General features: G+C 40.3%; 1 protein-coding gene and 1 long non-coding RNA gene across 11 annotated transcripts in view; one reads left to right on the top strand and one right to left on the bottom strand.

Annotated features, from left to right (window-relative positions):
* The window catches only part of PDCD1LG2 (programmed cell death 1 ligand 2), a 102,988-nt gene that overhangs the window by 46,907 nt on the left and 29,209 nt on the right, over positions 1–26,872 (top strand). For 3 of the 5 annotated variants that reach the window (XM_059889186.1, XM_059889188.1, XM_059889185.1), the window contains one exon: positions 1,214–16,247. In XM_059889186.1, the coding sequence (XP_059745169.1) occupies positions 1,214–1,323 (110 nt within the window). In that variant the 3' untranslated portion in view covers positions 1,324–16,247. Of the gene's footprint in view, positions 1–1,213; positions 16,248–26,872 lie in introns of those variants that run through there. The other 2 variants (NM_001292036.1, XM_059889187.1) reach the window with 2 other exon arrangements.
* Positions 1–26,872, bottom strand: part of LOC104969334 (uncharacterized) — a 103,704-nt gene that overhangs the window by 56,731 nt on the left and 20,101 nt on the right. For 2 of the 6 annotated variants that reach the window (XR_009495735.1, XR_009495737.1), the window contains exon 2: positions 5,687–26,872. This exon is cut by the window's right edge. This is a non-coding gene — a long non-coding RNA (uncharacterized lncRNA). The remainder of the gene's footprint in view (positions 1–5,686) is intronic. The other 4 variants (XR_009495739.1, XR_009495734.1, XR_009495736.1 and 1 more) reach the window with 4 other exon arrangements.

The following is a 26,872-nucleotide window of genomic DNA, read 5'->3' as shown; positions in this document are numbered from 1 at the left end:
TCTATACTACATGGTCATATGTGGTTATTTAAATTAAACAAAAATTCAAGTTCTGGGTCATATTTTAAGTGCTCACATATTGTAAGTGTTCAACAGTCACATGGGGCTAGTAGCTACTGTATGGGATAGAGAAGTATTTCTAATTTCTATTGGATTTAATAAACATAATATGATATTTCAATAAATATGATCATAAAAAACCTAACATATTAGAAGAATTACTATAAAAATTTCTAGTGTTTGCACTTTATTTCTATACCTATCTCATTGTGGACTGTTAATAATCAACTCGCCCACCAGTACTAGCCTGTGCACCACATTTTGCCCTAAAAGACCGAGCCAGAGCTTTGCAGAGATTTAAACCAAAGCCCAAATATATTGACTAATGTTTGCATGAGAATCACAGAGAATGACAGCACTGACCCCAGGAGTTAAGAGTCCTTCACTGAATCTCCAACATTCAAGGGCAATTCCTATAGCTTAGCCATTGACCCCTTTCAAATACAAATGCTCTTGGAGGAGATTATAATGCTGGATAGAAGCCCTCTAAATCTGGGCCAAGGTCAAGATGGATACAAAGGAGTTATTAAGAAGCTGACATGCAGAACAAAAGCAGATTAGGGATGGGCTGAGTTCAGGAACCCAAGCAACTGCAGCACATGGGTATTGAACCTTGTAAGAAAATCAGAATAAGAGGGAATGTGTGAAATCAGGGCTTGATAAAGAGATAAAGCCAGGGAAACAATGATGAGCAGCAACCAGTCTTGTGAACTTGTGTTTCTGCTCCCAAAGTTACTTTGAACCAGTATCAGTCAATTACACCTTAGTACAGATTTATTGATTAGACCTTCTGCTCTGTGTAGGGAAGACAGGACAGAAGTGGTATTCAAGACTAAAGTAGAACAGGGAGAGAGAATTTCAGAGGTATTTCCTGGGCTAAATACCCAAATTAGCAGTCCCTCAGCCTCTGAGGACCTGGGGGCCTGGGCAGACAAGGGAATGGGAAGTAAGCCGAGGCCTTCTTTCTTCACAATTTTCTCCTAAGAGTATGGTTTTAGTTTGTATCCAGCCTGAGGTCTCAAACCACGGTGGAAATTTATGCTTCTCTATGTGGATTTATTTGGATTTACTTTTTGTTCTGCCATTATTTCACCTATAAACAGAACAGTTTCCTTGTTAATCTTAACCCACCCCTGGAATTTTTCTTTTTCAGATTCAACAAAAAGATCTGCCACCATGGTAAGGAGAGAAGTGGACAGAGCTGTGAGTAATCATGATTTTTCTTTTCTTTTTCACCTTCTCTTCTCTCCCAGATTAAATTAAGAAATAAAACCTCTGCTTTGTGGCACCAAGGGCAAATAGCCTGGGCAGAATCTTCCTGCTAAGTGGCATTTAGTTTCTCTTGCAATCCTGCATTGTTCCATACCTTTCTCGGAAAATAAAGATGGTGTCAGTTGAATAGCCAGAGAACAACTATATAGCCTTTAGTCTGTTTATATTCCTAAGCACTCCTAGAAGATAATGCACGGGACATCTGGGCTCAAATTAGAAACATGGTTAAATTTAACAGCAAAAGGAAGATAGTTTACTGTGACACAGTCAGCAGCTGGGATTTTTGCAGTAGTCATTAAGTCACTGTGGGTTGTGGGTTAAGGGTATTTCTGGAGATGTAGAAGTCTCTTCATGAGATTGAAACCATTTAGCTTCATAGGATGGAAAGCATAGACACTGGGGAAGTGATCTGTTGGAGATCCACGGCTCTAGGTCACATAGTAAAATGGGTATTTCTGGCTCTCTTGGGAAAGCTTCCTTTGCCTGAAATCTAGGGATCATATGGTATCACACATGACATTATGAGTTTACCACAATAATGATAGGCAATTCGTAGACATTTCTAAATAACTATGTATTATCAGCTGCTCAGAATATTAAGAAGTGTTTATTTTTGAATTCTTTTGAATATATTCCCCAGATTCCAGGGACACTGATTATGAAAATAACCCTAGAAAACCTTCAAATACCAGGGTCTGCATTTGGCTTATCTATCACACATGGCAGTTCATAAGCACAAAATATGACTTAAAAGAATGAAATGAAAAGAGGCTCCTGCACCCTCCCTGTCTCCACCACTTCCCTGAAAGAGATTCTTGAAAATATATCCTTTTGCTATAGACTCATTCCTGGACCCAGTGCCAGAGAAGAAATGCAGCCTAAGCTGGCTGTGCTTGATATCCCATTGCCTGAGCTTTTCTGAATCATGAGACAACTTTCAGATCAACACTGCAAGTTCTGATACAAACATTTGTTTCTTGGGAAACAAAAATCCTGTATTCCTATAAATTGATCTCCTTGGCCTCCAGGTGAGTTCCCATGAAAGAGGCCCAATATTTGCTGAATTTCATGAGGTCAAAATGTTTGAATAAGTGATTCCTTCAGCTGCTCAGCATAAGGAAGAAATAGTGCAAAACTTGAGCACAGAAGTAATAAACTCAGATGCCTATTGGGCCAGTGATGAAATGAGTAAAAACTGTCCCTAACCAAATAGGGAGTGGGGGAGGGGAGGGATTTTGACAAATTGGAGAGCATTTTCCCTGTCAGTTTAGCACTAGCCTTACATTGCCAGAGAAGAAATCCGGATTTATATATAAAATATCTTAATTATTAAATGCTAGCTGAAAGTATTTCAAATAGCAAACAAACTAAACAAAACATGCCTGTAGGTTAATTGAGCCTGTCGATCAGTTTTCAAATCTTTTCCTAGAAACATAATATTGTAAGGGAAGAGTTTAGAATCTGAGTAATGAAGGCAGAAACACCTATTTGAGGAACTGATTACTCAACAGCTTGCTGCCAACCTAAATGTCTCTCCTGTGACCTGCCACATGGTCTGAATATTGCAGTTATACAGTGAGGGTGTCACAGTCATTTTTAACCAGTAGAGCTCCTTTATAAACAGAGAAATCTCACACTCTCTTTTAATGGTTGTCTGAAATTCAAAATAAAGTAACTATCTTGATCAAAAGGAAAATTAAATAAATGGGATTCATTTTCTCCATCCCCTGCCCAAACCACTGCCCCTCCACAATTATTTACTCACACTCTCTACCTTTTAACCTGGAGGAAGGAAGAGTCAGGGAGGTGAAAGTGATGCTTCTCCTCTTCCTCCCTCACTCCTCCTTGACACTTACCTGAGAGTAGTAAGAGGTCAGGACCAGTTCTATATATAGAACTGGTATCTTAGTTCTATATATATATAGAAGATACAGATAGGAATGTGCCTGGTACTATTACCTATAACAGCGACAAATTAGAAATAATCAAATATGAATCAAAAAGAGAAAAGATGAATAAGAAAACTAGACAATAATTAAAATGAAAGCACCAAAACCAGATGTATTTTTGAGATGAATAAATCTGAACAATATAATTTTGAGAGGAAAGATAGATGCAGAAAGGCATAGATAGCATATTACCAATGACAGAAAGTTCAGAAACATGCAAACAACCTTAAGTACTGTATATGGGAAACAGTCATATGTACAAAGTACAAAAGAAGTACAAAAATAGCATGGAAATGGTAAACATCAAATTTAACCTCCTGAATGAGTAGTGGATATATGGATGTTCATTACATTATTCTCTTTATTTTATACCTGAAATATCTATTTAAAGAGGTCACAATTAAAATTCAAGACAATTTAGATTTAAATTTTTCTGTGATCTAGCTACATAATCTTAGGTAAGATCTGCCTCTTCTCTGTGCTTCAGTTTTGTCATCTGTAAATTGAGAAAGTTAAATCAAGTCCAGGAGGGCAAACAAGCCTCATGTCAGGTGCGGGGAATGCCTGGAGCAGAGATGAGGATAGTTTGGGAGACCGTTTCAAGATGCAAATTGTGGTGATAGAAGGATGAATAATGTCTGCCTTGGGTGCAGGGTGGGAAGAGTTGAGGGCCTTGGCCATTTAATGACAAATGTGGAGGGGATGTTTTTCATTTTTAAAAAAAAACTGTGTTTATCTGTATTTCTGTTCATCTTTATCATGTACATACGTACATGACATTATTTTATGGTCTATTAGTACTTGTTTTGATTGCATTCAAAGTTATTTTCAGATTGATTGAAGTCTTTCTAATCATGTTTAGAGCTGCATAAAATATAGAACTTGGTTGATGATCATTAGCAAAGTACTAAAGGAAAAATTATTTTTATTTAGTATAATGTATTATGGTTTTGTCAAAGCAGATACAAATGTGTTAGATTTTCAGTAGATGCTTTTTTTTTAAGTTCTTCCCTAAAAAGTTGCTCATCAGTTATTAACTCTTTATTGAGAACTGATTTAACATTTGGAATAATATCCCCTGGGAAGAAGAGGGAACAGGACATGGAAATACTGATTTGAGGGATGGAAAGAGAATAGCTCTGGGGCCAAGTGTTTGGACAGCCAAGAAAACTTGAAATGTGTTTCTGGGGATGAGGGGGGCACTTCATGCTTCTCCGGAAGAACAGAACCACAGAACTACTTGTTGTTTAGTCACTAAGTCACATCCAACTCTTCTGTGATCCCGTGGACAGTAAGTAGCCTGCCAGGCTCCTCTGTCCATGGGATTTCCCAGGCAAGAATACTGGAGTGAGTTGCCATTTCTTTCTCCAGGGAATTTGCCCAACCCAAAGATCAAACCCATGATTCCTGCATTACAGGCAGATTCTTAGCCTGAAAAGTATGAAATCTGTAGGGCTGGCAGGTTGGGAACTCGGGTAGAATTTTTTATATTACAATCTTGAGGCAGAATTCCTCCTTCTCTGATTGCTGTTAAGGTCTTCAACTGATTGAATGAAGCCCACCCATATTATGGAAGGTAATCTACTTTATTTAAAGTCAGCTGATGGAAATAAATGTTAATTACATCTGTTATACAACATACCTTCAGAGCAACATCTAGACTAACATTTCACCAAATAGCTGGGCACAGCAGTCTAGCCAAATTAACATAAAATAAACCATCACAGGCATCAAGAAATGAGGGGGACATTCTTGCCTGGAGTAAGTCAGTTTGCCAGACTTCCTAGAGCCTTTGAAAATACAAGTATGTGGCCATGTATTTTCTGGTCACTCGAGTTTTCCAAATGACCAGGGCTTTGTCTAATACCCGCTCATCCATGCAGCTGGCACTCCAGATTTGCATGTAGACTATTTAGGGGTTTTTGTTTATTTCAGCAAGATGTTTTTCCCTCAACTCCCTGCCTGTCAACCATTCAATAACAAAAGGGCATCTGTGACTTCAGAATCTACCACTTTGTATATTTTGAAGTAATGAATATCTGAGTAGATCTAGAGGGGGTAAAAAAAAAAAACAAAAAACTTGTAGCCAAGAAATTACTTGATAAAATCAAACAAGTTTTTTGAAAAAATAACTTTTACTTCTCAGTAAAATGGACAAATTATAAGAGCTGGACTTGACTTAACTAATATCTTGTTTCATTGCCAACACCCAGTGAGAACTATAGATAGATATGTATACTATGTATAGATAGCTTTGGGAAGTCCCCTTGAGTGGAGCAGCACACCCCTACACTGTTTTCATCATCAGGCCAGTCTTCTGTCTCTTGACTAGATTTGAGCTCTTTTGCATGGCTTTTCAGGCCATCCTTCTCCCTTTCCTGTCCCCAAGTCATGCTCATTCCTACCTTTGCGCCTTTGTTCATGTTGTGTCTCCCGCCTGGAATGCCCTCTTCATTCCTTCTTGCTGACTCAAACTCAAACTTCTTGTAGGATCTGCCTTAGTATAGAATAATAAGTTAGCATTATTATTGTTTTAATGCCAGACCACTGTTCTAAACACTCTAGAGGTACATTTAATTTTCACAGTAGCCCTATATACTTCCTCCCACCATCTCCAGTCTCAGAGATGAGGAGATACTTGTGCAAGGTCATATGACTAGTGAATGCATGGGCCAGAAAATAGACCGAAGTATGCCAGTACAGAGCCCATGCCTGTACATTAAACTGTCCTCCCTCTCTTAGTCTGTAAGACTCTCTGCAGCTCGGCCCTCTTTGTTTTTCCCTCTGCATTGTACACACAGTCTATACCTCTCTTAAGTGCATGGTCACAGCATTATTTCCTGGCTTCTTCTAAGTGTACATGTTTTATATCTACTTAGTCAATGAAATGAAGTGAGATATTACTGTTAATAAAACTATTGGGTATTTGGTTTTGTCTGCTTTATTAGCTGTTTTTCTACACTTCTTTTAGCTTATTCTATGATCAGTTTAAAAGAAAGTGACTGATTTTGACCAAATTAAGCTTGCTACTAAAAAATCTTGTTTAATTTTAGGTGAGTTTGCCAATTCAAAAAAGAACAACTTATAATGATTTCTAGAACATTTGTCATACTTTAGTAGGCACCTATTAATGAGAATCAACCACAGTTAACACTCTCCTACCCACTGGTGTGTATTGATAAAAAAATAAGAGTAGGCAAACCATGGTCAGGGGGTCAAATCCCCACCTGTTTTTGTAAACAAAATTTTTATTAAAACTTAATCATGCTTTCCGTTTTCATATTGTCCCTCCCCCCTAATTTCCCATCCGTTCCTCTGCTTCTTATGGTAGAGTTGAGTAATTGCAACAGAGACCATATAGCCCATACAGATCTAAATTTTTTATAATCTGGCCCTTTACAGAAAAAGTTTGCTGTCTTCTGACCTAGAGGTACTCCCAGGCTTTACACTTCCTTCCACACTAAATGTAATGGGTTGGTCAAAAAGTTCCTTCAGGGTTTTTTGTAAGATATGGAAAAACCTGAACGAACTTCTTGGTCAACCAAATACTTCTTCCTGAGCTAAGTGATACAATGTCACCCCCACTCCTATGTCAGCTTCATGAAGTCTGAGGCCAGAGCCCACCGGAAGTTCTTAGGCCAAGCTAGCCTCTCACTCTCCGACACAGTCTCTGCTACCCTAGCTCTGCCTCACCCCCAAAAACCACCACTGGGGGACAGTGTTAGGTTCTCGGCTTTCCAGGAGCAATCCTGGGCCTTCATATTCTTACTCATTATCATTTCAGAAGATGAAGTCTTGGGACTTGCTCTGACCATGTTCTTTGGACATATTTCATTTCATTTCTTTAATTTTAATTCTTATTGAAGTATAGTTGATTTACAGTATTGTGCTAGTTTCAGTTGTACAACAAAATGATTCAATAATACATATATAGTTTTTTAGATTCTTTTCCATTATCAGTTCAGTTCAGTTGCTCAGTCATGTCTGACTCTTTGCAACCCCATGAATTGCAGCACGCCAGGCCTCCCTGTCCATCACCAACTCCCGGAGTTTACCCAAACTCATGTCCATCGAGTTGGTGATCATCCAGCCATCTCATCCTCTGTCATCCCCTTCTCCTCCTGCCCCCAATCCCTCCCAGCATCAGAGTCTTTTCCAATGAGTCAATTCTTCGCATGAGGTGGCCAAAGTACTGGAGTTTCAGCTTTAGCATCATTCCTTCCAAAGAAATCCCAGGGCTGATCTCCTTCAGAATGGATTGGTTGGATCTCCTTGCCGTCCAAGGGACTCTCAAGAGTCTTCTCCAACACCACAGTTCAAAAGCATCAATTCTTCGGCGCTCAGCTTTCTTCACAGTCCAACTCTCACATCCATACTTGACCACAGGAAAAACCATAGCCTCGACTAGACAGACCTTTGTTGGCAAAGTAATATCTCTGCTTTTGAATATGCTATCTAGGTTGGTCATAACTTTCCTTCCAAGGAGTAAGCGTCTTTTAATTCCATGGCTGCAATCACCATCTGCAGTGATTTTGGAGCCCCAAAAAATAAAAGTCTGACACTGTTTCCACTGTTTCCCCATCTATTTGCCATGAAGTGATGGGACCAGATGCCATGATCTTCGTTTTCTGAATGTTGAGCTTTAAGCCAACTTTTTCACTCTCCTCTTTCACTTTCATCAAGAGACTTTTTAGTTCCTCTTCACTTTCTGCCATAAGGGTGGTGTCATCTGCATATCTGAGGTTATTGATATTTCTCCATTACAGGTTATTATAAGACACTGAATATAGTTCCCTGTGCTGTGCAGTAAATCCTTGTTGTTTATTTTATATATGGTAGTATTTCTTCATCCCATACTCTTAACTTAAACCTCGTTCCTGCCCCTTTGGTAATCATGTTTGTTTTCTATGTCTGTAAGTCTGTCTTGTAAATAAGTTCATTTGTATTTTTTTTTTTTTGGATTCCACATGTAAGTGGAATAAGACAAATAAGATATTTGTCTTTCTTTGACTTACTTTGTTAAGTATAATATTCTCTGGGTCCCTCCATGTTGCTGCAAATGGCAATATTTCATTCTTTTTATGGCTAATATTCCATTGTGTGTGTGTATACACACACTCACATACACTATATCTTCTTAATCCATTCATCTATTAATGGACACTTAGGTTGTTTCCATGTTTGGCTGTTGTAAATAGTGCTACTGTGAACATTGAGATATGTGTCACACATACTTCTGGCAAGACTCTTATTCAAATAACTACTCTTGCTTCCCACCTAAGAAAGGAAGAGCTTGCTGGTTTTGCCTCACTGACCAGTGACTGAAGTGAGGCCTGATTACTGTGAGAGTGCCCAGAAGGGCTCAGTAATTCAATTAACAGCTGCTCTGGGCTGGGTTTTCCACTCCATGTTTCTACCCCTAACTTTCTAGGGAGCTCTGGGAAAGGTAGTGCCTGTTCCTGTTATTGTGAAAATCCAGACTTCTCAATCACCCAAGACGGGCCTTCAAGGCCTTAACCTTAATATTATAAAATTAAAAACTCATATAAAACTAAATGTAGCCAAGGAGATGGCTCTTTCCCATCCTTCTCCATGATGAATGTGGTAGTCATTAGTGTTATTTCACACAATTCTAGATCTCTTGCTCTTGTGTACACAATAGGATTGCACTTCTCTGTGATTAATTAGGTCATAAGTGTGGTCATATGACTTGCTGTGATCAACTAAATGTAAGCATAAGTGATGTCTGTTACTTTGGGGTAGAATATATAATAGCTAGCCTGTGCTTTGCTGTATTTTCTGTTTTCATCTGCAACATTCAAGGTAGTGATTTCTACAACAGCCTGGGCTTCTGAGTAACAACAAATAACAGGGCGCCTGGCTGACTGTCGGTGGGCATGGAGCATGAGCAAGAATAAACCTTTATTTATTATATTGAGATTTAAGAGTTGTTTGTTACTGCAGCATAATCTAGGCTATCCTGACTGATACAACAGGGAAACAATAGACCGTATGTTACCATTTAACATTCTGTTTCTGAGGAAAAATGCTTTCTATATAAAAAAGAAAAAAGGATAAAGCATAAGAATATATTCATCATATAATTAGTTCTCTATTTAAAGAAAGTATTTAATATACCCACCATACCTGCTTTCTCCCCCCAAAATGAAGACATTAAAATGCCAATAAAAAACATTAAACTGCTCATAATCATAAAAAATGTCCATAATTGTCATTGTGTGATGGAACCTCATATTATTTTCTTCATGTTTCCTGAATTCTGTTTGTACTTTAGTACATTTTTAAATTCCCCAATGTGTCACTGTTTTAAGTACCCAGGGGTGCCTGTTAGATGAAGAAAGGAGTTTTTTAAGCCCTGTTAACCATCCCGCACTCATCTCTCTATATCTCAGTAGTCAAATGCATTATGTAGGGTTCTTCCTAGGATCCTCTTCAACTTTTGGGAGGGAAACGCTTTTACTCCCTTTCAAGGACATGTATCAGTGTCTTAGCTGCCTCTCACAGATTCCTAGCTCAGGCAACTGAGAACGAGTGGACACATACTGCAGGGATGTAACAGACAAGGTAACTTGCACAAGGTTATGTTATAACTTTATGATGGAACTCCTAGTCCAGAATTCCTGAATCCTTTTCTGTGGTACACTACCCTTTCCATTTGTGGAAGTTCTCCTTGCAGCTAACTTGACTCACTTGTGGGGCTATTCAGGCCCCTGGCTTCTTGTTGTTATGCAGGCAAACAAGCTTTCAACCAGTATAAATTTAGGAGTGGATTCTGATTCCTAGACATCGTATTAAAAAGCAGAGACATTACTTTTCCAACAAAGGTCCATCTAGTCAAAGCTATGGTTTTTCCAGTAGTCATGTGTGAATGTCAGAGTTGGACCATAAAGAAAGCTGAGTGCCAAAGAATTAATGCTTTTGAACTGTGGTGTTGGAGAAGACTCTTGAGAGTCCCTTTGACAGCAAGGAGATCAAACCAGTCCATCCTAAAGAAAATCAGTCCTGAATATTCATCGGATGGACTGATGCTGAAGCTGAAGCTCCAATACTTTGGTCACCTGAGGCAAAGAACTGACTCATTTGAAAAGACCCTGATGCTGGGAAAGATGGAAGGCAGGAGGAGAAGGGGAAAACAGAATGAGATGGTTGGATGGCATCACTGACTCAATGGGCATGAGTTTGAGGAAACTCTGGGAGTTGTTGACCCACAGGGAAGCCTGGCGTGCTACAGTCAATGGGTTTGCAAAGAATCGGATATGGCTGGTCGACTAGAACTGAATTCTGATACCATAGATATGTATCAATTCAGTTCAGTTCAGTTCAGTCACTCAGTTGCGTCCGACTTCTGCGATCCCATGGACTGCAGCACACCAGGCCTCCCTGTCCATCGCCAATTCCTGGAGCTTCCTTAAAATCATGTCCATTGAGTCAGTGATGCCATCCAACCATCTCATCCTCTGTTTTCCCCTTCTCCTCCTGCCTTCCATCTTTCCCAGCATCAGGGTCTTTTCCAATGAGTCAGTTCTTCGCCTCAGGTGGCCAAAGTATTGGAGCTTCAGCTTCAGCATCAGACCGTCCAATGAATATTTAGGACTGATTTCCTTTAGGATGGACTGGTTGGACCTCCTTGCTGTCAAAGGGACTCTCAAGAGTCTTCTCCAACAGCACAGTTCAAAAACATCAATTCTTCGGCTATCAGCTTTCTTTTTGGTTCAACTCTCACTTCCATACATGATTACTGGAAAAACCAAAGCTTTGACTAGATGGACCTTTGTTGGCAAAGTAATGTCTCTGCTTTTTAATATACTGTCTAGGTTGGTCATAACTTCTCTTCCAAGGAGCAAGCGTATTTTAATTTCATGATTGCAGTCACCATCTGCAGCAATGTTGGAGCCCAAGAAAATAAAGAGTCTCACTGTTTCCATTGATTCTTCATCTATTTGCCATGAAGTGATGGGATCAGATGCCATGATCTTAGTTTTCTGAATGTTGAGTTTTAAGCCAATTTTTTCACTCTTTCACTTTCATCAAGAGGCACTTTAGTTCTTCTTTGCTTTCTGCCATAAGTGTGGTGTCATCTCCAAATCTGAGGTTATTGATACTTCTCCTGGCAGTCTTGATTCCAGCTTGTGCTTCATCCAGTCCAGCATTTCTCATAATGTACTCTGCATATAAGTTAAATAAGCAGGGTAACATTATACACCGTTGATGTACTCCTTTCTGATTTGGAACCACTCTATTGTTCCATGTCCAGTTCTAACTGTTATTTCTTGACCTGCATGCAAATTTCTCAGGAGGCAGGTAAGGTGGTCTGGTATTCCCATCTCTTGAAGAATTTTCTACAGTTTGTTGTGATTAGGCTTTGGCATAGTTGATAAAGCAGAAGTATATGTTTTTCTGGAACTCTCTCCCTTTTTCGATGATCCAACACATCTTGGCAATTTGATCTTTGGTTCCTCTGCCTTTTGTAAATCCAGCTTGAACATCTGCAAGTTCACGGTTCACGTACTGTTGAAGCCTGGCTTGGAGAGTTTTGAGCATTACTTTGGTAGTGTGTGCTGCTGCTGCTGCTAAGTCACTTCATTCGTGTCCAACTCTGTGTGACCCCATAGAAGGCAGCCCACCAGGCTCCCCCATCCCTGGGATTCTCCAAGCAAGAACACTGGAGTGGGTTGCCATTTCCTTCTCCAATGCATGAAAGTGAAAAGTGAAAGCGAAGTCGCTCAGTCGTGTCTGACTCTTATCGACCCCATGGACTGCAGCCTACCAGGCTCCTCCATCCATGGGATTTTCCAGGCAAGAGTACTGGAGTGGGGTGCCATTGCCTTCTCTGTGGTAGTGTGTGAAATGAGTGCAATTGTACATTAGTCTGAGCATTTTTTTGCATTGCCTTTCTTTGGGACTGGAATGAAAATTGACCTTTTCCAGTCCCATGGCCACTGCTGAGTTTTCCAAATTTGCTGGCATATTGAGTGCAGCACTTTCACAACATCATCTTTTAGGATTTGAAGTTGCTCAACTGGAATTCCATCACCTCCACTAGCTTTGTTCTTAGTGATGCTTCCTAAGGCCCACTTGACTTCACATTCAAGGATGCCTGGCTCTAGGTGAGTGATCACACCATTGTGATTATCTGGGTCATTCTGTGTATTCTTGCACCTCCTCTTAGTAGTGTGTGCTTCTGTTAGGTCCATACCATTTCTGTCCTTTATTGAGCCCATCTTTGCATGAAACGTTCCCTTGATATCTCTAATTTTCTTGAAAAGATCTCTAGTCTTTTCCATTCTGTTGTTTTCCTCTATTTCTTTGCATTGATCACTAAGGAAGGCTTGCTTATCTCTCCTTGCTATTCTTTGGAACTCTATTCAAATGGGTATATCTTTCCTTTTCTCCTTTGCCTTTAGCTTCTCTTCTTTTCACAGCTATTTGTAAGGCCTCATCAGACAGTCATTTTGTCTTTTTGCATTTCTTTTTCTTGGAGATGGTCTTGATAACTGCCTCCTGTACCATGTCATGAACCTCCATCCAAAGTTATTCAGGCACTCTATCAGATCTAATCCCTTGAATATATCTGTCACTTCCACTGTATAATCATAAGGGGTTTGATATATGGCATACATAAAAGTCTAGTGGTTTTCCCTACTTTTTTCAATTTAAGTCTGAATTTGGCAATAACGAGTTCATGATTTGAGCCACAGTCAGCTCCCAGTCTTGTTCTTCTGATGACTGTATATAGCGTCTCCATCTTTGGCTGCAAAGAATATAATCAATCTGATTTCAGTTTTGACCATCTGGTGATGTCCATGTGTAGAGTCTTCTCTTGTGTTGTTGGAAGAGGGTGTTTGCTATGGCCAGATATGTGTTATGCTTCCTTAAAAAAAAAGTTATTCTAGTCATCCAAGTCATACTTTATTAGAGCTTCCAGACCTAATAAAGCAGCCTGACTTCTCTACTTTAGAGATCATGAGATTGAGTTTAAGGCATGTTAAGTGACAATTGATGAAATAATGACAAAAAAATTGAAAGATCTTGTGATCCCCAGTATAACACTATTTATTTATCCATTCACTCTCAAACATGTATTGTGTTTTTATTTGCAAGACTCTGTGTCAGGTAGGCCATGGGAGAATTTTGAAAATAACTTAAGCACATTAGTCATCTAAGAGTCTTACAATGAAGTATTAGAGATGAGGCACTCAAAAAACTGCTCTCATTGCCATAGTTTAGGTTAAGATTAAAATATAAGAGGCCAGCTTTCTAAATACCTCTGTATACCTCTTTCTGTATACTTCTGTATACCTCTCTATATTTCTATATACCTTATATTAAAATATGAGGCCAGCTTTCTATATATACCTATATAGTAGTTGGTCCAATATCTTCATTTTGTTTTGCTTTGTTTACTTGATTCTCTTGTCTTTCCTCTAAGAACTTCCATCAGAGAACCAACCACAGCTTTGGCATTCTATTATAGCAACATGGACATGTCTCCTTTTCTTTTTCCTATGCCAATGATTCTAATTTTTTTTCTTCTTTTCTCTTATAACCCTTTATATATATACACATATATATTCTGAGTAGGAAAAATTTTGAGTTGTCCTCCTATATTCCTCTTTTACTCTCATACTACTATCAAACTCAAGCATATCTGACACCAGATGTGTGGAAGTTTTCCCCACATCAAGCCATTCTCTGCATCACAAGGTGAGTGTCCTACAATGTAACTCAGTTCTGACACTAACTGGTGATAGTGTGAGATTCCACAGGTTAAGGGCTCAGTTCCCAAGAGTGTTCCCCCTCCACTTCAGATGCCAGTCACATGTTCAGGCTGTCACCTGTACTTCTGACCAATCAGCTATAAATCTGAGGTCCTTGGGTTCAACTAATTTGCTAGAGCTGTTCACAGGGCTCAGGAAAATAGTTTACATGTTTTATCAATTCATTATAAAAGGATATGATAGAGGATACAGATGGACACTGGTCCCTGCTCTTGCTAGTCTCAGGGGGCCCAGTATCCTCAGACTGAAGGGGAAAGGGAAGGGAGCAGTTTCAGAAGCCTGGTGAGAACTGCAGGAGGAAAGGGCAGACCACAGAGCTGTAGGCTTTAAGAGAGGGATAAAACGGACCTGCAGCCTGTCCAGTAGGTGACTGAGGAAGAGATCTCCCAACCTTACTCTCCTATCCCATGCAATCTCCTCTCTCTCTGATACTTGAGGGGAAAAATGGAATGGAAACCAGAGGAAAGAGAGGCTAGTGATGCAGTCCTAGGACGTGCACAAGCTGAGCAGGGTGGAGGAAAATGCATCTCCAGGAATAAACAGAAATATCTGACACAATGAAAGGTCTGAATAGGTAAGCCCCTTGAACTTTGCTCCAGTATTTCTCAGCTGCCTGCAGCTCAGAGAACAGAGGAGAGAGCTTCTTGCCATCAGCCTGGGGAGAGAAACTAAAGATTTGGACTAGGGCAAATTGTCGAGGGGGTGAAAAGAAAGCTTTAAGCCCTGCTGCCTTTGAGCTTTTTTTTTTGTTGTTTTTAACTCCAATTTTCTCACTCCAATCAGACTTTGAGAGTTTGTGTATTTTCCAGTCAGAAAAGTGATTTTTCTGTTTGTGAACTTTTCTCTCCAGATTTGAACCTGTGGTCTCAGGAGCTGGGGTGACCTGATAGGACATCCTCAAGAAACTTCTAGACTCTGAACAAGAATCCCCTGGCCTGCAGAGCTTGTTGTTTGTACTTTTCAATTGTCTTTGTATAAATCAGCACTTTATTCTGGAGACTGCAGCACGACTAGGCAGCACCCACCACCGTGTAACGGAAAGTCAGGCGACTGCCCCTCCACTGACCTGGGCTCTCTCCCCCACAGCCCGTGGCTCCACGCACACACTACTGCACTTTAGAAAACAACCACAGTGGATCCTGGACCCCCCTGAGGGTCCTCTGGCTCTTTTTTCTTCCAGACTGGAAACAGAGGGAATTATTTCTCCTTAAGTTTCCAAAGTGGTTTCCAGAAGCAGAGACAAGTAGAAGTTTCCAGTTACAGAAATGGACAGAAGATTGCCAGTGGAGTTATTTTTATGTGTAGTTTCCTCTGGATACTGAACAAGCCTATTGAGACTGTGAGTTCACAGACAGGACTTTATACAAAATCAAGCCATAATTGACATGTTTTATGGTTTACAGGAAGCTAGAAAACATCTGTGTTGTTTTAATGAAATGTTTAAGCATTGAAGTACACAGAGTGGTCAACTACAGATTGTGGAGAAAAGCCATTGAGTATTTTTCTGAGATCTAAATCACAAAGCATTGATTTTAACTTGTAATGGAACTGTGTTGAATGGTATTTTAAAAGCAAAAGCAAACTACATCTTCCCTTCAAAAAATCCTGTCTTCTTAACCTCAGAAGCCAATCATACACATTTTAAGTTTTGTCATACTAATATGCTATTTCTGCAAAAATTTCAGATGAGTAGCTATAATGGTCAAAGCACCAAACTAAGGGTCCTTTCCTAGTCTTCTCTTTGACTTTAAACTTAACCTTTCAGTAGCTCAGTTTCCAGGTCTGTGATAGAGTGATGGTCACTAGCCATGACCTCTGATGGTCAGTACTAGAAAACCCGTGGGACTCCATTATCATGTGTCAAGGAGGAGGGTAACTGGATGTGGTCCATCAGGCTGATCATGTTCAATTTGGTCTTTGTGCTAGTACATTCAAGGCATTAGCTGACCTATAAACTATCCAAATGTAAACATTATCAAGTATAACAGATGATGAATGTGCTTCAAGCAAACTCTTTTAACTGATGCACAAAGAATAATTTTAGGTTGATGAGAATGAAGGGGGGTGAAAGTGGATAATAGACAATTATGTAATATCTCAGTTTCTTCTGTTGAAAATCAAAGAATGCCATTGAAGAATAAAACTCAGTTCTTCAAAATGTTCCAGATGTTCTGCTTTTGGCTAAGTGGTTTCCTCAGGGACCATCCAGATCAGTAAGTTTAATGTTCCATAAGGCCAATTGGCTCCCATAGGTTTAAAAGCCTTTGCAGCACACTCAAATGCCTCTTTAGAAGGGCAGGGTCCCACAGCTGTCTCCCAGGTCCCATGTGTTGGTCTGGGGCCCCTGCTGGGGAAGGAAGCACCTCCTAATCGTGCAGAGGTCAGAGCAGGCAGACAGGACCTTCTCCCCGAGGAAGCAGGTCTGTCCATGTGGGCTGCACATCTCCACTGATACGTGATTGGCATGCTGCATCCTTGGGTGGTAATATTTAACTCTGTAGGAACCTGGTGGAATAATGGCTTCTGTCAAAATACCACCATCTTTAGTCCTAGATCAGGGTTATTTTCTTAAACACCAAATTGGGACAGGGCTCCCTAGCTCCAGTATCCCAAAATTCAGGGTTCTTTGGGGAAGAAGAGCACTAAGCATTGTGTCCTAGTGTGAGAAATGTTCTACAGTACAGCCTAACAACCATAATGATTAACATTTACCAAGTACTTCCCACCTGATGTTGTCTAGCATTTTATACATATTATTAAAATGAATTCTCTCAAAACCCTCTAAGAAAGGCACTATTCATGTCTCCATTTTAAAGATAAGGAAACTGAGGCACAGAGAGGTTAAGAAATTTGGTTAAGGCTGCCTGGTTAGCTTGGAAAGGAGAGAACTAGAACAATGAAACCATATTCATTACACCCCACCATGTGTCCTTTACTGGTTACATACACCCTGTAGTCCTTTTTCCTGGTCTAGAATTAATTTCACTCTTACTGTTTCCAAAGAGGCACTACAGGAAGTAGAAGACAGGCTCTGATGTCAGAGATTCCAACCCCACCTCAACTGTATATGAATTACACAACTTTGTACATATCATCTGATCTCTAAGCATCAGTTTCCTTATCTAAAAGATGAATACAATCCTCCCTTGGTATCTCAGGGAACTGGCTCCAGGACCCCCTCGGATACCAAATCTGTGGATGCTCAAGTCCCTTATACAAAATGGTGCCATATTTTTGTGTAATCTATTCATGTTCTCCCATATACTTTATATCATCTGCAGATTACTTATAAGACCCAATCAGTGTAAGTGTTTAAGTAAAATAGTTGTAACTACAATATAAATGCTATGTAATAGTTGAAGAGCATATTTAGGTTTTGCTTTTTGGAATTTTCTGCAATTCTTTTCTAATATTTTCAATCCTTAGTTGGATGTGGAAACTCAATATGAAGGCCCAGCTGTAATATAAAAAAGACAGTTAGCATCTTCCTTTATCAGGCACTTAGCATGTACAGCACATGGTAAGTACCTGTTAAATGACAAGTACCACTGGTAATCCCCCTATGTACCAGCCACTACTGTTCGCTAAATGGGCAATGTCTGGACACTATTAAGCTAGTCTGTCTGCAGGATATTTCTCCTAAATCCTAACCCTAGGGGAGAAGTGAGCTTCCAAGGATTTCCAGCCAAGGGGTTTTGTCCCCAGGCTCTCCTATACATGCCGCATTCCCCAGCTAAGTCAAGGGGCTCTTCAGTCCTCCAGTATGCCTTGTGCTGTCCCCTGCACCCAGAACACCTCTTTTCTGGGGCCTCAATTTGCCTTCACAAAACCCTATGCTTTCTTTAGATGCCAGTTCTGCCAGTGAATATTTTCTGTTTTTTTTTCCCCCCCACTACTGAATATGAGCTCTCTTTACTTTGGGTGGAGCAGTGTTTTCTTTGTCCCTCTCTGAAACAGTTATCTATTTTCAGTTTTGAATCATGAGGATTTGAGCACATTTTATATCGTCCCCTTAGCTATATGCTCCTAGAGGGTGGGAAAAGAGTGAGATTTTGTCATTCCTGCAGTATCTTGTATGTGAGCGATGCCTCATGCATGACTGGCTCTGAGACTCATTACAGCACTGGACAGAGTGGCTACACTTAATGTTCTTACTTACCATGACCTTAATATGATTGGCCAGAAAGTTGTGCAATGGTAATCCTCAAAGAAGAAGAGCTAAATGAGTTCCAAGTATTAAAAAAAAAAAAAGTCCCTTTTACAAAGAAAGCAAAAACAGCATTTGGGAGAGTTTGAGGACTTGAGAAAGCCAAACAAGCAAAAATCACCTATGACGCCATCATCCAAACACAAGTATTTTCATTTTTGCTGTTAGCAGTTGCTTTGTCCAGACTCGTACAGCATCTTGGTATAGTTGTTAACATGTCATTTTCTGTCCTTTTTTCAAGTTAGTCGTTGTACATAAGTTCACAGATGAGCTTCCCAGGTGGTGCTAGTGGTAAAGAACCTGCCTGCAAATGCAGGAGACATAAGAGATATTCAGTCCCTGGGTCGAGAAGATTACCCTGAGGGGGGCATGGCTACCCTCTCGAGTATTTTTGCCTGGAGAATCCCATGAGCAGAGGAACCTGGCAGGCTATACCCCATAGGGTCTCAGAGAGTCAGACATGACTGAAGCGACTGAGCACACATGAGTAAATCCACAAATATGTTGCTGACTAGGCTTCCTAATTCTCATTTTTAATGGATGCATGGGTCACAGATCCATGATAAGCTGGAATTGGACCCAAACTTTGTTTATCACCTGATCACTCTAAGCCCCTATTTTGACCATTAGATCACAGTGTTATTTGGGGTTCCTAAGGATTAGTGGCACCCCACTCCAGTACTCTTGTCTGGAAAATCCCATGGACGGAGGAGCCTGGTAGGCTGCAGTCCATGGGGTCGCTGAGGGTCGGACACGACTGAGCGACTTCACTTTCGCTTTTCACTTTCATGCACTGGAGAAGGAAATGGCAACCCACTCCAGTGTTCTTGCCTGGAGAATCCCAGGGACGAGGGAGCCTGGGCTTCTATAGGGTCACACACAGCCTGGGCTGCCGTCTATAGGGTCACACAGAGTCGGACACGACTGAAGTGACTTAGCAGCAGCAGCAGGATTAGTGTGATTTCAGAGCAGTATTTTGGAATCCCTGAAAAGTTTGGATATTTTCATTTCTCCCAATGCACAGACACCTTAGTAAATGACTATGTCCCTTTAGGGATAGCTTGGAGGAAGACCTCCACTAAGTATTTGCAGCATTGTTGCACAGTCCTTTCTTAAGGGTCCAATTTTCCTCCTCAACCAGGAGCTTCAGATCTGTGAACTGGTCGGGTCTAGGAACGGGGCAAGAAGCTGACTCTTAACTGTGATAAGTCAAATTTCTGTCATATGGGTCAAGTAGTGTTTTGGTAGGCCAGCCACCCACCGCTGCCCCCCGTCCCCCACCCCCACTCTGGGATCCAGTCATCTCCACTGAAATCAGGAAGCCCATCTCAGTGGCAGCATTATCCAGCATCAACTTTGGCCTACAGAAAACAGCTCCCTGGAGGTATTCAAGATTGCTGGGGCTCCCTAACTAATGCATTTCTCAATGCTTTAATGAGGGAAACATCCCTTGGACCCTTTCAAAGTGAGGAAAGACACATAGGTTACATGATAAATTACTCCATTATTCCTATCTCCCTAAGCCATTAACTCCTTTCTATACATTATTCCAGAGAAATTCTATCAAGTCAATATCATTGAATGTATTGTTGAACATAGGTTTCTGAGACAAGCAAACTGAGCCACTCCCAGCTGCTCAAACTACATTTGTTTTACCTAGCTTTTGCTGTATAACAAAACTTAGTGGCTTATATTTATCATATGTTTTTATGATTTTGTAGGTTAGCAATTGGGGTTGGGCTCAACTGGGGCATTTCTTCCTTACATGTCAGCTGGGCTCATTCATGTGTTTGCAGTCAGTCTGGCAGTTTGACAGATAGGCTGAAAGATGCTGGTCTCAGCTGATCTTACATGTCTTGGAGTTGCTGCTGATTGCTAGTGGGCCATGTGTCTCCAGCAGGTTAGTCAGGCTTCATCAACATGGAAGCTGGTCCAGAACAGGAAACAAGAAGGCAAACCCCAACATGCAAGGGCTTTACAGGTTTCTGTTTGCATCACATTTGTTCCAGTTTCATTGGCCAAAGCAAGTCAGACAGCTATGCCAAAACCCTTTGTGGAAGGGGTTACATAAGGGCACAATATACAGAGTGGCATGATTCTCTGGGGCCTATTATTGTAACAGTTTACCATAGCATTAAGTCCAAAAATCTATGGAATGTGTATTATATCAGGGCTACCTAAATTAAGCCCCAACCCAATGTTATGTTCTGTTCACCTTGGTCTGATAACTTAGAATCCACCCTCTATTATATTAGATATGTTTCTTCTAATATAAACTTAACCAAATCTTGTCATTCTTCTGGAGTATAACCCTCTTCCTCCTGAACAAGACTGTGCCCTTCTCTCCCTAAGTAGGCTGGGATCTGACTCCAAATAAAAGATTTAAGGCCATGAAAGTTGGGAGCAAAAGAGTTTAAAATGAATAGGGATCTCCATGCAAGGCAACTGCTCCATATAGAGTCATTACAGGTTTTCAAGCAAAGGAAGGCTAGTATCATCAAATAGGAAATAGAGGCTTATTCAAAGGAAGCTCAAGGATACTTGAGAGATTCAAGATTCTCAGCTTCATCCAAGTCCACTCAAATGTTTCCATTCCTCAGAGTCCTATGCCTTCCAAATTACTGCCTAAACTTTGACATTTGAGATTTGGCCAGTCTGTGGATGCTTAGTTTGGGTCTGAATGTTTTAGGTATGTCTCCTATATGTAGAGGGAATAAGAGATACTCTGAGGAGCAGCCTTAGGAGCCCTCTGATGCCCTGAAGATGATTTGAGTTATGTAAGATATGAGCTTGTAATTTTTTTCCTGCAAGCACTATATCACCATCAGAAGTAGCCATCTCATCTTACTTTCCTTATAGTCATCTTCTCTACCATAATGATCACATACAGCAGTTACTTGATCTCCAAAAGCCAGCTGACCAGTGGCATTAAACCTGAGAAGAACAGATGATGATGTCATCTGTCATCAATAAATCATGATGTCATCACATTCCATAAATTACCACTTGCCATCATCCATTGGTGAAGAGCTTAGCTCTGAGTGCAAAGCAAATGAATCCAGATTCCTGATTTGAAAGTCTGTTTCCTGAAACCACTCCTAGTATCAAATACTGTATCATCCAGGGTTCAGTCAGAAAAACAGTGTATTTAATATAAGGAATTGGTTATAAAAATATTAGAAGGCAGAAAGAGTAAAAAGTGATACCAAGGAAATCCAGATATTAGAACTGCAAAGAACAGTTCCCTTTCTGCCGTCTACTGCTACGACACATTCAGGAACTAGAAATAGGAAGAAATTCTCCCCTTCCCACATTCCAGTCCCTAAGGCTTCCCATTTATTAAACAGGAAGTCAGCAGGCAAAGAAGGCTGGTAAAGGAGGTTTGCTGAATCAGAGCCCTACCACCAGCAGGTCAGAGTAGAGTAAGGTAGGCTTAGAACCAAGAACAGTTCAAAGGATCTCGTTGCTGGATCAAAACTTATCTGAGTAAAGGAGATGTATTCCTTGTGAGAGGAAAAATACAGAGATGATGAATTCCAATTGAACTGTAGGACAAGGAACTTGCTTAAACTTTGTGACATCTCACCACATAACAAGAGCCTATTAGGTATTTCTTGATTCAGTCAGTTCAATTCAGTGGCTCAGTCGTGTCTGACTCTTTGCAACCCCATGGACTGCAGCACACCAGGCCTCCCTGTCCATCACCAACTCCCAGAGTTCACTCAGACTCATGTCCATTGAGTCAGTGATGCCATCCAACCATCTTATCCTCTATTGTCCCCTTCTCCTCCTGCCTTCAATCTTTCCCAGCATCAGGGTCTTTTCCAATGAGTCAGCTCTTTGCATCAGGTGGCCAAAGTACTGGAGTTTCAGCTTCAACATCAGTCCTTCCAGTGAATATTCAGGACTGATTTCCTTTAGGATGGACTGGTTAGATTTCCTTGCAGTCCAAGGGACTCTCAAGAGTCTTCTCCAATACCACAGTTCAAAAGCATCAATTCTTCAGCTCTCAGCTTTCTTTATAGTCCAACTCTCACATCTATACATGACTACTGGAAAAACCATTTCTTGATTAACTGAGTAAAAAAAATAACAACTAGGAACGGCTTTGGCCATGAGTATAGAACAAAATTAACTTATTTTAACATGCACTTTGCAGAATAAGTTATATCACTTGGTTGCAAGCAAAAGAATATCTGATGTAAACTGGCTTAAATTAAAAAGCAGAACGTGTCAGCTTATGTTAACCGAAGAGTCAAAGGTGCCACCAAAGGTACAGTTGGGCAGAGGTGTCTAACAGTATTTTCTGTATCTCTGTCGAAGTTCTCTCCACTATCTCTTCATTCTGTTGCCTTTTTGTTGACTCTACATTTGAAAATCATCTCCCTTTGTGATCACAAGGTGGTTGCAGTAGTTATTAAACCTTCCATGTTCAAATCTACACACACACAAAAAGCCATTTTGCCAGCATTTGCAGCAATTCATATATTAACTCTAGACAAGTTTATGTCATGTGCCCTCTCCTAAACCTATCACTAGAAGAAAAAGAATATGTGAGTTATGTCTTAAGTTTGGAGCTCCACTCAGCTGTCGTTTTTGTTGAGTCACTATGTCATGTCTGACTCTTTGTGATCCCATGGACTGTTGCAGCACACCAGACTCCTCTGTTCTCCACAATCTCCCAGAGTTTGCTCAGATTCATGTCCATTGAGTCAGTGATGCTATCTAACTGTCTCATCTTCTGCCACCCCATTCTCCTTTGGCCTTTGATCTTTCCCAGCATCAGGGTCTTTTTCAATGAGTCAGCTCTTTGAATCAAGTGGCCAAAGTATTGGAGCTTCAGCATCAGTCCTTTCAATGAATATTCAGGATTAACTTCCTTTAGGATTGACTGGTTTGATCTCTTTGCAGTCCAAGGGACTCTCAAGAGTCTTTTCCAGCACCATAATTCGAAAGTATCAATTTTTTGAAGTTCAGCCTTCTTTATGGTCCAACCCTCACATCTATACATGACTACTGGAAAAACCAAAGCTTTGACTATATAGACATTTGCCAGCAAAATGATGTCCCTGCTTTTTAATATGCTATCTGGGTTTGTCATAGCTTTCCTTCCAAGGAGTAAGCATCTTTTCATTTCATGGCTTCACTCACCATCCACAGTGATTTGGGAGCCCAAGAAAATAATATCTGTCACTGCTTCCACGTTTTCCCCATCTATCTGGCATGAAGTGATAGGACTGGATGCCATGATCTTAGTTTTTTTAATGTTGCGTGTAAAGCCAGCTTCTTCAGTCTCCTCTTTCACTTTCATGAAAAGGATATTTAGTTCCTCTTTACTTTCTGCCATTAGAGTGGTATCATCTGCGTATTTGAGTTTGTTAATATTTCTCCCAACAATCTTGATTCCAGCTTGTGATTCATTCAGCCCAGCATTTTGCATTATGTACTCTGTATATAAGTTAAATAAATAAGGTGACAATATTCAGCCTTGACATACTCCTTTCCCAGTTTTGAACCAGTCAGTTGTTCCACCTCCAATCCTAACTCTTGCCAATTGACTCACATACAAGTTTCTCAGGAGACAAGTAAAGTGATTTGGTACTCCCATTTCTTTAAGAACTTTTTACAGTTTGTTGTGATCCACACAGTCAAGGGTTTTGGTGTAATCAGTGAAGCAGAAGTAGATATTTTTCTAGAACTCCCTTGCTTTCCCCATGATCCAATGAATGTTGGCAATTTGATCTCTGGTTCCTCTGTCTCTTCAAAACCTTGCTTGTACATCTGGAAATTCTTGGTCCACATACTGCTAAAGCCTAGCTTGAAGGATCTTGAGTATAACCTTGTTGGCATGTGAAATGAGCACAATTATAATGTAGTTTGAACATTCTTTGGCATTACCCTTTTTTTCCACTTAGTACATGTGAACTTAAAATGTAGAATATGGTAGGACCCCAAATTATAAATGGATGCTGGAGAGGAAAACCAATGTTTACCATCAAAGCCAGTTATTTAATCAGTCAACAGTTGATGAGCTCTTACTATCCACAAGGCTCTGGTGATTTAAGATGGCTAAATTACGGTCTTTGTCACTCACCACTAGGCTGAGAAGACAAAGATGAATGTAACCCTGATATCTGCCAGATATTGGGATAGATGGATAAGAATCCTAGTGATGTCATTTGTGCTGAGATGTCGGAAGAGCCCAGATGTTTCTGTGGGCTTCTCCTAGAATATATAGCACAAGATGTCAGAAGCCTATTCTAAGAAAAGTATTGCTCTCACATAAGACCCTGAGGAAAAATACTTCTAAAATATCACATTTTTGAAAGTTGATCATCCTGCCTTTTCTGATGATGTATTTCTTACCTCTATGGCATTTAGATGTGTTAAAGTGCTGGATTTGGACTATACATTATTCCTTTTGTTGAGCTTGAAACAATAGATAACCAATGTTATAGTGTCAGTAGCCATCATGAGGTTAATTGTTTATCATTGTAGCTAACTTTCATACCATGTGCCAGACATAGTTCTAATGGCTTTACATGTATCACATTATTTAGCCTTTACAGTTCAATGAAACAGAGGCTATTCTTATCTCCACTTTACATGTAAGCCAAGTAAAGTCCACAATAAAAGCTCACATCACATAGCAGAACAAGACCTCAAGATTCTGCAGGTCGCCCTTGGTCCTAGGGCATGTAATACAGTCAAGCTTATACCACATGGTACTTTGTAATTACATATGTGTTTGGTTTTCTCCAAAAGCCTGCATCATACCCACGAATAGGAGCTGGATGTTTATTCATTTACAAAGTCCTAGAACCCAAACCCAAATGCAATACCACTTCAGTATTCTTGCCTTGAGAATCCCATGAACAGTATGAAAAGAGAAGAGGATAGAACACTGAAAGATAAACTCACCAGGTCTGGAGGTGCCCGATATGCTACTGGAGAACAGTGGAGAAATAACTGAGGAAAGAATGAAGTTCAGTTCATTTCACTTCAATCACTCAGTCATGTTCGACTCTTTGCGACCCCATGGACTGCAGCACACCAGACTTCCCTGTCCATCACCAACTCCCAGAGTTTACTCAAACTCATGTCCATTGAGTCGGTGATGCCATCCAACCATCTCATCCTCTGTCTTCCACTTCTCCTCCCTTCTTCAATCCTTCCCAGCATCAGAGTCTTTTCAAATGAGTCAGTTCCTCACCTCAGGTGGCCAAAGTATTGGAGCTCCAGCTTCAGCATCAATCCTTCCAATGAATATTCAGGACTGATTTCCTTTAGGATGGACTGGTTGGATCTCCTTGCAGTCCAAGCGACTCTCAAGAGTCTTATCCAACACAACAGTTCAAAAGCATCAGTTCTTTGGCTCTCAGCTTTCTTTATAGTCCAAGTCTCACATCCATACATGAATATTGGAAAAACCATAGCTTTGATGAGATGGACCTTTTTTGGCAAAGTAATGTCTCTGCTTTCTAATATGCTGTCTAGGTTGGTCATAACTTTTCTTCCAAGGAGCAAGCATCTTTTAATTTCATGGCTGAAGTGACCATCTGCAGTGACTTTGGAGCCCTCAAAAATAAAGTCTGTCACTGTTTCCATTGATTCCTCATCTATTTGCCATGAAGTAATGGGACCAGATGCCATGATTTTAGTTTTCTGAATGCTGAGTTTTAAGTCAACTTTTTCACTCTCCTCTTTCACTTTCATCAAGAGGCTCTTTAATTCTTCTTCACTTTCTCCCATAAGTGTGGTGTCATCTGAATATGAGGTTATTGATATTTCTTCCAGCAATTTTGATTCCAGCTGTTGCTTCATCCATCCCAGCGTTTCTCATAATGTACTCTGCATATGAGTTAAATAAGCAGGGTGACAATATACACCATTGATGTACTCCTTTCCCGATTTGGAATCAGTCTGTTGTTCCATGTCCAGTTCTAACTGTTGCTTCCTGACCTGCATACTGATTTCTCAGGAGGCAGGTCAGGTGATCTGGTATTCCCATCTCTTTAAGAATTTTTCACAGTTTTTTGTGATCCACACAGTCAAAGACTTTGGCATAGTCAATAAAGCAGAAGTAGATGTTTTTCTGGAACTCTCTTGCTTTGTCGATGATCCAATGGATGTTGGCAATTTGATCTCTGGTTCCTCTGCCTTTTCTATTTTTTAAAATTTATTTATTTATTTTAATTGGAGGGTAATTACTTTACACTATTGTAGTGGTTTTTGCCATACATTGACATGAATCAGCCATGGGTGTACATGTGTCCCCCATCCTGAACCCCCTTACCAACTCCTTCCCCATCCCATCCCTCAGCGTCATCCCAGTGCACAGGCTTTGAATACCCTATTTCATGCATCAAAGTTGGACTGGTGATCTATTTCACATATGGTAATATACATGTTTCAATGTATTCTCTCAAATCATCCCACCCTCGCCTTCTCCCACTGAGTCCAAAAGTCTGTTATTTATATCTGTGTCTCTTTTACTGTCTTGCATATAGGGTCATTGTTACCATCTTTCTAAATTGCATATATATGCCATAATATACTGTATTGGTGTGTTTTTTTTTTTCTGA

This window comes from Bos taurus, chromosome 8 (assembly GCF_002263795.3).
Source record: "Bos taurus isolate L1 Dominette 01449 registration number 42190680 breed Hereford chromosome 8, ARS-UCD2.0, whole genome shotgun sequence".
Lineage (NCBI taxonomy): Eukaryota > Metazoa > Chordata > Mammalia > Artiodactyla > Bovidae > Bos > Bos taurus.
The sequence above is the reverse complement of the archived record's forward strand: the minus strand, read 5'-3'. Positions and strand labels throughout refer to the sequence as shown.